This window comes from Heptranchias perlo, chromosome 35 (genome assembly GCF_035084215.1).
Source record: "Heptranchias perlo isolate sHepPer1 chromosome 35, sHepPer1.hap1, whole genome shotgun sequence".
NCBI classification, from domain to species: domain Eukaryota; kingdom Metazoa; phylum Chordata; class Chondrichthyes; order Hexanchiformes; family Hexanchidae; genus Heptranchias; species Heptranchias perlo.
This window is the reverse complement of record NC_090359.1, coordinates 17,298,120-17,312,528: the sequence shown is the minus strand read 5'-3', so window position 1 is coordinate 17,312,528 and position 14,409 is coordinate 17,298,120. Positions and strand designations below refer to the sequence as shown.

General features: G+C 45.8%; 1 protein-coding gene across 1 annotated transcript; it reads right to left on the bottom strand.

Moving 5' to 3' along the window:
* Positions 1-892: 892 nt before the first annotated feature.
* On the bottom strand, positions 893-12,965 carry LOC137302290 (probable G-protein coupled receptor 139). Its single transcript, XM_067971932.1, has 3 exons — positions 12,911-12,965; positions 3,192-3,308; positions 893-1,794 (listed from the first exon to the last, which is right to left on the bottom strand). Exons 1-3 carry the CDS (start codon positions 12,963-12,965, stop codon positions 893-895), a joined length of 1,074 nt encoding a protein of 357 aa, XP_067828033.1.
* Positions 12,966-14,409: the final 1,444 nt, after the last annotated feature.

The following is a 14,409-nucleotide window of genomic DNA, read 5'->3' as shown; positions in this document are numbered from 1 at the left end:
TGAGTTGTTGTGATCTGGAATGCACTGCCTGACAGGGCGGTGGAAACACATTCAATAGTAACTTTCAAAAGGGAATCGGATGTATACTTGAAAAAGAAAAAAATGCAGGGATATGGGGAAAGATCGGAGGAGTGGGACTAATTGGATAGCTCTTCCAAAGAGTCAGTACAGGCCACGATGGGTTGAATGGCCACCTTCTGTGCTGTACTATTCGATGATTCTTCAATCCTTACTGTTAAACCCTTCCACCTGGCGGCCTCACTCCTCCCATTTAAAGAAATGGCGCATGGAAACTCAATCTAATCCTGTGAAATTCCTCTATCCGATATTTTGACTGCTCATTAACCCGGTTATTTTGTTAAAAAGACTTAACGGCTGTTGTAAAACAGCGCCGGAGTTTTATTTGAAAGCGAAACATTCCTTGAGTGTGATCAACACCAGTAATTCCCAGACTATTGAGGATTAACAGCTGTTCAAATATCACAGACAATCGGAGTTACAGGAATGCTTTCAGGGGGCACGGAAATGAAAGGGAATTAACCCCACAGATGCTGTAGGCGGGGCTCGATTATTAGTCCGGTCCGGTGGAAACTAATATCCAGTCGCTAATTCACAGCCCTTCCTCCGGACAATTACATTTCAGGTCAGACTCCTTGAGGACGTGTTTAAAAAATGATCTGAATACAGGAACATGTTTTGAGAAAAGTTTTGTTCATTTTATGTCGGCTGCTGTTAAATTTAATTTTGATCTAACTTTTGATTAGAAATGTGTTTGAAGGAGATATCGATGGCCCTGATGCTGAGTCCCTTTGGTAAATTGAGGTGATAATTGTGATCTGGAATTAAGTTGTGATGTTGGGAGTCAGTTCCCGCTTCACTTCAATCGTTTTCCTCATTTGACCTGTTTACCAATTAGAGTGAACGGATATTTAATCGCATTGAGCAGCTCCTCTCTGAACTTACTCTGGGTCACTGTGTAAATGGCTGTGTTCGTGCAGGAACTCAGAAGCTGAAGCAGAATTCCCGCTTGTTCGAAAGTTGCGAAAGGGTTAAACAAAGATCGGCGGTTAAAGACACCTGAAATTCGATAATATAAAAAATATACGACCGTTGTCATCCAGAGCAGGATAAAACTGCCGGATATGGCAAAAAGTAAAACGATGGACCTTCTGCGGTTCTTCATCTCAGGGTCCTTGTCATTCTCACCATTGCTGAGGTCCCGGAGGCTCCTTCGGGCCTGACTGGCCACTAAAATGCGTCTGACGGTGAGAGCGTTAAACAATAAAATCAAACAGAATGGAAGCAACGGGGTTAACAGCTGTTCAATCCAAGAAAATGCGATCCATGTGGGTAGAATATAAAACTGTGATGATACAAGGCAACCCCACGGTATATTGTTAACAGTATGGTAATGAACATACACGAAGGGCCGGGGAATGTTCTTTAAACCGAACAGCGCGCTCAAAGTCACGATAATCACAAGTGAAGTTTTCTCGGTGCAATATTTTGTTTTCAGCTTCTGACAACTAATGGCTACAAAACGATCAAAGGTAAAAGCGACCGTTAACCAAACAGAACTGTCTGTGGCAGTAGGAGCCAGGAAGAGAATAAATCTGCAAACAGGAGTGTAGAGCAGGAAAGTGTCCCACCAATAAAGATGAGCAATCCGATATAAGATCACATTACAGACAATCACCAGGAGATCCGCCGTCGCCATGGCCACCAGGTAGCGAGTGATACATTTGGAGAGACCGCACTTTCCACGGGACAGGATCACAATCGCCAGCAAGTTCACTGAGAGAAAGAGAGAGACAGAAACAGTGAAATCACTAACCGGGCTGATCAATGAGCTCTCAGTTTAACCGATGTACATGGGCTATGATTGTGTTTATTTATTGGTTTTTCCCCTTGGCTTCTGCCTCCTGTTCCGAAGGGGCAGCTCATTCTGGGAGGTTCCTTTCGGGTGACGGTCGTCCCGGGATCCCTCACCCGACAGCTGAGTCCTCACTTGTGATCCTTGAGATTAAGTTTATTCAGTCGATTCCGACACTGGGAGGTCCGCGGGGCAGGACGTCACCAACTATGAAAGTGAAAGGCGACAAGACGAGTTAAATCAGGAAATACAGACAAGGTGACTCTGGATTTGGTTTAAATCGTAATGCGGGGGAAAAACCTAATGATTTGACCCACACAATACCAGAGACATTGATTTTAGAAAATACATTGAAAACACGAGCCTGGTATTGAGTTGCTGCCCGTCATCTTTCAGTAATTAATTAGATGAGGTTTCCAGTGGAGTATTGTGAATGGATCATGACACAATATGTCAAGGAATTTAATTCTGTAACGTGCTCCAGTTATAACCAGGTCCAGTCTTTATATCTCAGCACAAGGCGTGAGAAAAACAAAGGACAGTCGGATCCTCGGAATAAGAGATTGATCCCAGGAGCCGCGCGGTATAAGAACAAATCACCGCCAACTCTCACTCATGGTCTCCAGCTAATCCCCCTCCCGAACCAGTGTCAAGACTGGTTTCCCCACTCTCCACAATAACACACATGGACTGAAGTATACAGTCATCGTCATTCAACTAGTCCAAACAATACTTTAAACATCAAATACATCAAAAGTCCTGTGAAGCCATTTTGCTGAAATATAATTATGATCTGAGAGGAACATTTGACGGGAACACAAGATTGTACCTTCGAGTGAGGAGGACAGTTTCTGTCACATGTTTTATTTATCTGATGCGTATTCCGTTTGTTCCCTGTCCTTCTATCCTGAAGACACTGACTCATGCCGGGATACACAGCCGCAATCTGCTCTCCGGAACCCCAGGCGATCGGTCCTCGGGAAACACGACAATCTCACCCGGTCCTTCCTCGCCCGATCTCCACAACAGGCACGCTTTCCACCAGGAGGCAGTGGATTACACTCAGGACTGTGCGCCCTGCCTGTTTTACCCCTGCCTGGCCAGGGAGCACCAAGGACACATTTGGACCCCAGACTCGACAGTTCAGCACAGAGCGAGGGTGAGTTACTCGGTGCATTGACCAATGGGACAAGGATGGAAGTTTTAACGATCACAAAACGGTGAAGAATAACATTCTACATTTACCAGGCTCAGAGCACAAACAGCAATATCGTTAAACATTCTGTTACTTACACCGTACGTGCTGATAATGACTTACCAGGTACTCCAATTGCTGCCAGAACAGGATAATAAATGAATTGTATCTCCGTAAATCGCGACAAACGCATTTCTCTGCGAAGACGATTTCTTTCGGTGCTGTGAAGAGCTATGCGAACTGCAATAGTCAGGTAACGAAGTTAAAACAGCGGGATACTTATATTGCAAATAAACCCCGAATGGGACAATTAGATCGCATCCCGACTGACATCACATATTACTTACAGACTCCTGAACAAATAAGTTTTGGTCCCATCTGACCTTTGACTATCACACTCATTAAGGTGACAGAACATTACACATCGACCAGCTGAGTAACCTTTTGGAACAATGAATTGTACAATGACAGAGTCACAATTTCTAAGTTTAATAAATTACATGAAGATTGAAACCAACAGCACACAGTGTATGAAATATCGAAACCCAGTTCACCAATGTGACATTTTTACTTGAATCTTCTGTACTCCCATTCCCAGGCCGGTCCTGCTCTTCCCTCTATCGCCCCACGATGTAATTTAGCACAGTCCGTGTCACCTTGTTTCACTCATTCCCCCTCTTTCTGTCTCTCCCAATGCCCAGGCCTCTCTCCCTCACACACACTCCTTTTACTTGACTCCCAAATTTCTCTGTCTGTTAATCTACCTCTTTTATTCCCTCTTTCTCTGGAACTCCATTTTCTTCCTGATTTCCTCTCTTTCTGGCTAACGGTAGTTAACTCAAAATAATTTTTGAGACTGAGATTGATAGATTTTTGTTTGATGAAGATATCAAGGGATATGGATCAAAGGCGGGTAATTGGAGTTGAGGTACAGATCAGCCATGATCTGACTGAATGGCGGCACAGAATCGAGGGGCTGAATGACCCACTTCTGTTCTTATAAGATAATTTTTCACTTTATTATTGGCCGCAGCTCACACTCCAGGTTCAAACGAGTTGTTACTCACTCTTTTCTGCCAGCTGATGGAATTTACATTAAAGTCTGGCTGATCTCTGCACCTCAGTGAAAGACAGAGCCAAGCATAGTTCTGGGAGCCTTTGCGACTTGTCTGACCGTTGCAGGCAGACCACAGCTCTTAAAGGGACAGTGCACCAAAAATCCAGAACCACAAGCTGAAGGGAAGCAAGCAACAATGTCCCGAAAGGTCACTCAGCAGCTGGGCAGCAGCTCATGGCCTAGTGTTTGACGACAGTCCTTTTATCATTTACTCTAAAACCCGAGTCACACACAACATTCTAGAAACACTCAGCGAGTCGGGCCCCATCTGTGGAGAGAACAGACCAATTAACTGAGATCTCAATGAGACAAGGAACAAGACACGGCCCCCTGTGAGAAACAAAGAACTTGCATTCATATAGCACCTTTCACATCCTCCTTTAAGACACTCTGTAAAACCTGCCTATTTGACCGAGCTTTTGGTCACCTGTCCTAATATCTCCTCACGTGGCTCGGTGTCAAATTTTGTTTGAAAATCGCTCCTTTGAAGCGCCTTGGGACGTTTCACTACCTAAAAGGCTCGATATAAATGCAAGTTGTTGTTGATGTTATTCACGGTGAGATTGTGCGTTTCATTTCTTCCTCATTATTGTGGTTCTGACATCGAGGTGAAGAGTGACAGAGAGCAGATTTTAAAACCGTTGGAATATCAGTGAAATTAAATTGTGGCAAGTGAGAAACTCCGAGTCAGCTTTGCTCTGTATTTCCTGCATCCAATATTGCAGATAAATGAAAGTGAAGCTTTTGAAGGCAGAAAGTTTAATCGCCCCGTCAGAGGAATTGAACCCCTGTCTTTCCACGTGACAGGCGAAGACACTCATCACTACACTCACGGATAAGGCCATCCCTGATCACTTCCTTGTATCCCTCTGTACCCACATCCCCCTTCCCCCTCCAAAACCCACTTCCTTCTGTGTTCACCCATCAAAAAAACACTCCCTCCAAGTCACTTACAATCACAATTTCAAAGTCCCAACTGTCCAGCCTTTGGCCCTCCATTCACCACGACATTTCTGCAGCGACCGATCTGCTCAATCACACTCTCACCTCCACTTTTGATGCAGTTGTCCCCATTAAAACCATTGCTCTCTCTCACACTGTTCGACCACCCTGGTACAGCTCTCATCTCCTCTCCCTGAAGTCCAAGGGACAGGGTACGGCAGCATAGTAATTATTTTACTGGACTAGTAATCCAGTAGGCTTGGACTAATAATCGGGAGTCATGAGTTAAAATCTCCGCTACAGCAGCTGGGGAATTTAAAATCAGTTAATGAAATAAAATCGGGACTGAAAAGCCACTATCAGAAATGGTAACCGTGAACGTACTGGATTGTCATAAAAATCCCTCTGGTTCACTAATGCCCCCCTTAGAGAAGGAAACATGCCATCCTCAGACCAATAGCAATGTGATTGATTCTTAACGGTTCTCTGAAATGGCCTAACAAGCCATTCAGTTGCACAATCCCACTACGTAAAAGTCGTAATAAGAACAAAACAGTACGGGCCACCCGGCACTGGACAAGGGTCAGGAAAAATGAGCACAGTCGACCCTGCGAAGTTCACCTCATGAACAACCGGGGATCTTGTGCCAAAATTGGGAGAGCTGTCCCACAGACTGATCAAGCAACAGCCTGACATAGCCACACTCACAGAATCATACCTTTCAGCCAAAGTCCGAGACTCCTCGATCATTATCCCTGGGTATGTCCTGTCCCACTTGCAGGACAGACCCACCAGAGGTGGCGGCACAGTGGTATACAGTCAGGAGGGAGTGACAGGAGAGTCCACAACATTGACTCCGGACCCTATGAAATCTCATGGTATCAGGTCAAAAAAGGGAAGGAAACCTCCAGCTGATTCCCACTGACCGCCCTCCCTCAGCTGATGAATTGTTACTCCTCCCTGTTGAGCACCACTTGGAGGAAGCAGTGAGGGTAGCAAGGGCACAGAATGTACTCTGGGTGGGGAACTACACTGTCCATCACCAAGAGTGGCTCGGTAGCACCACTGCTGGCCCAGTCCTGAAGGACATAACTGCCATACTGGGCTTGTGGCAGGTGGTGAGAGAACCAACACGAGGGATAAACCGATTTGACTTCATCCACATCAATCTACCTGTCGCAGATGCATCTGTCCATGACAGCATTGGTAGGAGTGACCACCACTTCGTCCTTGTGGAGACAAAGTCCCGTCTTCACACTGTCCAACATATTGTGTGGTGGCCGTGCTCAATGGGATAGATTCAGAACAGATCTATGCAGCTCCAAACTGGGCATCCATATGGTGCTGTGGGCCATCAGCAGCAGTTGAATTGTATTCCTCCACAATCTGTAACCTCATGGCCCGAAATATCCCTCACTCTACCATTACCAACAAGCCAATGGATCAACCCTGGTTCAATGAGGGGTGTAGAAGAGCGTGTCAGGAGCATCACCAGGCGTACCTAAAATGAGGTGCCAACCTGATGAAGATACAGCACAGGACTACATGCAAGCCAAACAGCGGAAGTGGCATGCTATGGAGCAGAGCGAAGCAATCCCACAAACAACGGATCAAATCAAAGCTCTGCAGTCCTGCCACATCCAGTCCTGATTGGTGATGGACAACCATCCTCAATGATGGCAGAGCCCAGCATGTAAGTACAAAAGACAAGGATGAAGTGTTTGCAACCATCTTCAACTGGAAGTGCCAAGTGGATGCTCCTTCTCGGCCTCCGCCTGAGATCCCCACCATCACAGAAGCCAGTCTTCAGCCAATTCGATTCACTCCACTTGATATCAAGGAAAGGCTGAGTGCATTGGATACAGCAAAGGCAAAGGGCCCCGACAAAATCCTGGCTGTAGTGCTGAAGACTTGTGTTCCAGAATTGGCCGCGCCTCGAGCCAAGCTACAACAGTGAGATCTACCCAACAAAGTGGAAAATTGCCCAGGTATGTCCTGTTCACAAAAAGCAGGACAAATCCAATTCATCCAATAACCGCCACATCAGTCTACTCTCAATCATCAGCAAAGTGATGGAAGGTGTCGTCGACAGTGTTATCAAGCGGCATTTACTCACCAATAACCTTCTCACCGATGCTCACTTTTGGTTCCTCCAGGACCACTCGGTTCCAGACTTCATTATAGACTTGGTCCAAACATGGACAAAAGAGCTGAGTGCCAGAGTTGAGGTGAGAGTGATTGCCCTTGACATCAAGGCAGCATTTGACCGAGTGTGGCATCAAAGAGCCCTAATAAAATTGAAGTAAATATGAATCAGAGACAAAACTCTCCAGTGGCTGGCGTCATAGCTAGCACAGAGGAAGATGATAGTAGTTGTTGGAGGCCAATCATCTCAGCCCCAGGACATCGCTGCAGGAGTACCTCAGGGCAGTGTCCGAGGCCCAACCATCTTCAGCTGCTTCATCAATGACCTTCACTCCATCATAAGGTCAGAAGTGGGGATTTTCACCATTGATTGCACAGTGTTCAGTTTCATTCACAACCCCTCAAATAATGAAGTAGTCCGTACCCGCATGCAGCAAGACCTGGACAACATCCAACTAACATTCGCGCCAGACAAGTGCCAGGCAATGATCATCTCCAAGAAGAGAGAGTCCAACCACCTCCCCTTGACATTTAATGGCATTACGGTTGCCGAATCGCCCACCATCAACATCCTGGGCGTCACCATTCACCAGACACTTAAATGGTCAAGCCACATTAATATTGTGGCTATAGGAGCAGGTCAGAAGTAGGGTATTCTGCGGCGAGTGACTCACCTCCTGACTCCCCAAAGCCTTTCCACCATCTACAACGCACATGTCAGGAGTGTGATGGAATACTCTCCACTTGCCTGGATGAGTGCAGCTCTAACAACACTCAAGAAGCTCGACACCATCCAGGACAAAACAGCCCGCTTGATTGGCACCTCATCCACCTTAAACATTAACTCTCTCCACCACCGGCGTACCGTGGCTGCAGTGTGTACCATCTACAGGATGCACTGCAGCAACTCGCCAAAGCTTCTTTGAAAGGACCGCCCAAAACCACGACCTCTACCACCAGAAGGAAAAGGATAGCAGGAGCATGGGAACAACACCACCTGCACATTCCCCTTCAATTCACCCACCATCCTGACTTGGAAGTACATCGCTGTTCCTTCATCGTTGCTGGGTCAAAATCCTGGAACTCCCCATCTACCAGCACTGTGGGAGAACCTTCACCACACAGAATGCAGTGGTTCAAGAAGGAGGCTCACCACCACCTTCTCAAGGGCAATTAGGGATGAGCAATACCTGCTGGCCTTGCCAACGATGCCCACATCCCATGAAAGAATGAAAAAAATCGTCCAAATTCCCTCTGGTCTGTCTCTCCCTATGTTTGAGTCACTCTATGTTTATATGTATGCGTGTGTGTCTGTTTCTTTGTGTCGGTGTGTCTTTCTGTGTATTTTTGTGTCTGTCGATGCATGCGTGTGTCTGTGTGTGTCTCACATTTTCGATGTTTTCCTGAATGGATTTGTTTCTCCTTTCTCTCTCTCACTCTCTCCCGCGCTCCCCACATAATTTTACTCTGGACATAATCGAACAAAGAGATGAAAAAGTGGTCGGGAAGTCTTTTTTCAACAGTGGCCCGTGGAAAATTAAACAAACTGTCATCAAACAATAGTTCAAAAAGAGTCACTAAAACATGAAGCATCTGTGGTGAATGTACCTTCTAGCCTGCATCAATTCCTTGTTAGTGTACTGGGGACTATCCTTGTCTGTCCTGTGGTAGACTGGGGTTCCAATCCCCAATGCAGGAGGTTGTTACTGCTTTAAAAGCTTCACTTTCATTTATCTGCAAAATTGGATGTTGAAAATACAATGAAAAACTGACTCGGCCTTTCCCACTTCCACAATTTGATTTCACAGTGATTTTAAAAATCTGCTCTCTGCCTCACTCTTCGGCTCGATGTCAGAACCACAATGATCGGCAAGAAACAAAACGCAGAATCGCGCTGTCACTAGCGCTAAATAGAGAGAGACATACGGAAAGAAAAAGATGGCAATACAGGGAGAGAGACAGGTCTCGGAACAGGCGCAGACATGAAAGATCTCACATACAGCAATAAAAAGGATGCATGTTTCAGTGAATCTATTTTAACTACTTCTTTGATGACAATTTGTTTAACTTTCCACATGCCACTGTTGAAAGTAGACTTACTTTCTATCTCTTTGTTAGTCAAGGTCCAGAGAAAAATTATTTGGGGAGCAGGGAAAAAGTGACAGATAGAAAGAAAGAGAGACACTCAGAAACGCATATAACAAGTGAGACAGACATAGTCATATTCACACATACACAAACACACACATTCCTAGCGACAAAAACACTCACACACAGACATATACACACACCAATAACCTGAAAGGAACACAGGACGACTTGACAAACAGTGGAAGCAGCATGCTGTAGACAGAACTAAGCGATCCCACAAACAACGGATCAGATCAAAGCTCTGCAGTCCTGCCACACCCATTTGTGAATGATGGTGGATAATTGAACAACTAATGGGAAGAGGCTCTGTGAACATCCCCATCCTCAAAGATGGTAAAGCCCAGCACGTGAGTGCAAAGTGTTAGCAACCGTCTTCAGCCAGAAGTGCCGAGTGGATGATCCATCTCGGCCTCCTCCCGAAATCCCCACCATCACAGAAGCCAGTCGAACATCGAGGTGAAGAGTGAAGCTGGGAGCAGATTTTAAAATCGCTGGAATATCAGTGAAATTAAATTGAGGAAAGTGGGAAACTCCGAGTCAGTTTTACACTGTACATTCCGCATCCAATATTGTCGATAAATGAGAGAAAAGGTTTTGAAAGCTGCAAAAGTTCAACCTTCCCGTCGGGGAATTGAACCCCGGTCTCCCACGTGACAGGCGGGGATACTCACCACTATACTAACGAGGAACTGCTGCAGTGAGTGTGCACTCAGCCCAGATGGTGTTAGACATGCTTCATATATCAGTGCATTTCTTTTAACTATTTATTTGATGACAGTTTGTTTCATTTTCCACGTGCCACTGTTGAAAGAACCTTTTACATTTCCATCTCTTTGTGAGACAACGACAACTGACTCTGTCTTTCTTTCGTTCTTTCTTTCTCTCTTATCGTGGTGAGTTGCCCCACCTTTGTCCGGGATTTAATTCCCCGACGGGGAGGAAGCATTTATAAGACGCCAACTTTAATTTTATGTCTTCGCCGAGCTTCTTCCTGAAAAAAAACTACATAGAAAAATAAACAGGTGATTGTCACTTTCAGAATATTATTGTACGGAGACTATTTGTGGACTGGATGCAGAACAATTGCAATTTTTACGAACTAGTGGTTTAGGTGACAGATTAGAAATTCATTCATTTCCCCCGCGCAGATTCAAATCTGACAGACTTCAGATCCCGTCATTTATCAACCCCTTTCATCTCTGCGTTTCAAAATTCAACAAGTTTCTTGTAGAATTAATCATTCTGAAGTGAAATAAAATTCCACGGCATTGAGTACCTCGAGTTTTATGCTCATTTCAATTGATCTGTAAGATTTCACGAAATCTACGACAGAAATAAAACAAAAATCAGCCAATTTATCCATATTCTGACTCTCAGTATTTCTGAGTCAATCCATGTGCATGTGTGTCTGTCTGTGTCTGTCTGTCTGTGTATGTGCCTCATATTTTCTATATTTTCCTGAGAAGATCTCTGTCTCTTTCTCTGTCTCACTCTCTCCCGCACTCCCCACATCACGATCCAACAGGAGATGGAAAAGTGGTCGGTAATTCTTCTTTCAACAGTGGTCCGTGGAAAGTTAAACATACTGTCATCAAATGAATAATTCAAACAGATTCACTGAAACCTGAAGCATCTGTGGTGAACGTACATCCCCTTCCGGCTCCAGTTCCTCGTTAGTGTCATGGTGAGTATCAGTGTCTCTCACCCTGGAGACTGGGGTCAATTCCCCGACGGGAAGGTCTGCCTTTAGAAGCTTCACTTTCATTTATCAGCAACATCGGATGAGGAAAATACAGTGAAAAACTGACTCGGACTTTTCCACTTTCCATGATTTAATTTCACTGATATTCCAGCAATTTTAAAATCTGTTCTCTGCCTCACTCTTCACCTCGATGTCAGAACCACAATAATGAGGAAGAAATAAAACGCAGAATCGCTCTGTGAACAGACCCGGGCTAATTCACCAGCCCTGAACAGAGAGAGACAGAAAACTGCTCACTATTCCAGGATCATCCTGGACTGTAAAGATACCCCCAGAATCTCTTCTTCACTACAAATTATTATTCCTACAAGAAACTCCTTGAGCCCCCTGCCTCCTCCACCCTCACCACAAAAATTGTGCGGAGCTCATGGACTATTTTATCACTAAGATTGAGACCATCTGTCCACCTGCCGCTCCCTCCCTTCCCCCAGCCCGCCAAGTCAAACTTCCCCCACGGATCCCCCCTGTCCTAGCCCTGAACTCACATCTTTCTCTAGTTTCTCTCCCGGTGGCTGTTGGAGGCCAATCATCTCAGCCCCAGGACATCGCTGCAGGAGTTCCTCATGGCAGTGTCCAAGGCCCAACCATCTTCAGCTGCTTCATCAATGACCTTCACTCCATCATAAGGTCAGAAGCGGGGATGTTCGCTTTTGATTGCTCAGTGTTCAGCTTCATTCACAATGCCTCAGATAATAAAGCAGTCCCTGCCCGCATGCAGCAAGATCTGGACAACATCCAGGCTTGGGCTGATCAGTGGCAAGTAACATTCACGCCAGACAAGTGCCAGGTAATGATCATATCCAAGTAGAGAGAGCCCAACCACCACCCGTTGACATTCAATGGCATTACCATCGCCGAATTCCCCACTATCAACATCCTGATGGTCACCATTGACTGGAAACTTAACTGGTCAAGCCACATAAATACTGTGGCTACAGGAGCAGGTCAGAGGCTGGGTATTCTGTGGTGAGTGACTCACCTCCTGACTCCCCAAAGCCTTTCCACCATTTACAGGGCACAAGTCAGGAGTGTGATGGAATACTCTCCACTTGCCTGGATGAGTGCAGCTCCAACAACACTCAAGAAGCTCGACACCATCCAGGACAAAGCAGCCCGCTTGATTGGCACCTCATCCACCTTAAACATTCACTCTCTCCACCACCGGCGCACCGTGGCTGCAGTGTGTACCATCCACAGGAAGCACTGCAGCAATTCGTCAAAGCTTCTTCGAAAGTACCTCCCAATCCCACGACCTCTACCACCAAGAAGGAAAAGGACAGCAGGTCCACGGGAACAACACCACCTGCACAGTCCCTTTCAATTCACACACCATCCTGACTTGGAAGTACATCGCCGTTTCTTCATCGTCGCTGGGTCAAAATCCTGGAACTCCCCATCTAACAGCACTGTGGGTGAACCTTCACCACACAGACTGCAGCGGTTGAAGAAGTAGACTCACCACCACCTTCTCAAGGGCAATTAGGGATGAGCAACACCTGCTGGCCTTGCCAGCGATGCCCACATCCCATGAAAGAATTTTAAAAATCATCTAAATTACCTATGGTCTGCCAAACATCAATTCCTCGTTAGTGTAGTGGTGAGTATCCCATCTGTTATGTGGGAGACCGGGGTTCAATTCCGTGATGAAGAGGTCATTGCTGCTTTCGAAGTTTCACTTTCAGTTATCTGCAATATTGGATGTTGAAAATAAAATGAAAAACTTACCTTCCACCCCACCAGCCTCCACATTAAACATATCATCCTCTGCCATTTCCACCATTGTCCAAGCGTGATGCCATCACCAAAAACATCTTCCCCTCCACTTTCAGCCTTCCAAAGGCACCGCTCCCTCCACGACACCCTGGTCCTCTCTTCCACACGGCACCTTCCCATGCGAGTGCAGGAGATGCAACACCTGCCCTTTCACCTCCTCCCTTCCCACCTTCCAGGGCCCAAACATTCCTTCCAGGTGAAACAGCGATTTATTTGTAATCGCTTTGCTGAACACCTCCGCTCAGTCCACAAGTGTGACCCTGAGCAATTTTAATTCCCCGTCCCACTCCCACTCTGACCTCTCTGTCCTCGGCCTCCGACTCCGTTCCAATGAAGCTCAACATAAGCTCGAGAAACAGCACCTCATCTTTCGATTAGGCTCTTTACAACCTTCTGAACTCAACATTGATTTCAATAACTTCAGATCATAAACACTGCTCACATTTTTTCAGAGATCAAGTGCTGGTTATGGTTCTAATGTTGCCATTTACAGCTCCTCTAGACCCATCTTTTGTTTCTTTACTTGTCCCATTACCACCCTCCTTGCCTTGCACCATCACCCCTTTTGTTATTTAATCACTCCTGCCCTCCACCCTATCAGAGACCTTCCCTTTTGTTCTTTCCTCCCCTCCCCTTCCTCCCCCATCCCTTTCCCTGACTCTGTACTTGTTTAAAAACTGTTTAATCTTCAACCTTTTCCAGTTCTGACGAAGGGTCATCGACCTGAAACATTAACTCTGTTTCTCTCTCCACAGACGCTGCCTGACTTGTTGATTATTTACAGCATTGTCTGTTTTTATTTCAAATTTCCAGCATCCGCAGTATTTTGTTTCTGATATCTCCTTCTGTGGCTCGGTGTCAAATATTGTTCAAAAACGCTCCTGTGAAGCACTTTGGGACGTTTTGCTACATTAAAGCGCTATTTAAATAGTTCGGGCAGAAGCTCAATCACTGATGTGTGGCGCTGTGATCGTTTCGTGGTTCGTCCTCTGCGTTGTGGCCGCAGCAACCTCGGTTCGAATCCGAGTCACGGCATAATATGCGTTGCTAGTTTTGTTCTCTCCCGCGCTTGCGAATATAATACAATACATCAATATTTAATAAATGAAAAAAACATTTTTTTTGGTGGCGAAAACCTATTTATTCCATCAAATCCCAGCACTCTCACATGCCTGTACTTGATGTTCCACAGTTCAAACCCGCCTCTTCTCCCAGCTTTTTCTTCCTTCCACAATCAATAGGCCGCCTTTCCTTTCCTCCTCCCATTTCATGGACACTTTCCTGCTCCATTGCCGACTCCAACATTCACTTTCACGATCTCATGCCTTAAAGTTTGTTCTGCTACGATGGCTGTTTCCATTGGGCACATGTCCCATTCGCACCAATGTTCATTTGTGCCTTGAAACCAGTCGATACATTTCGATCTGCGTGACCGCTCGACAGACAAACAC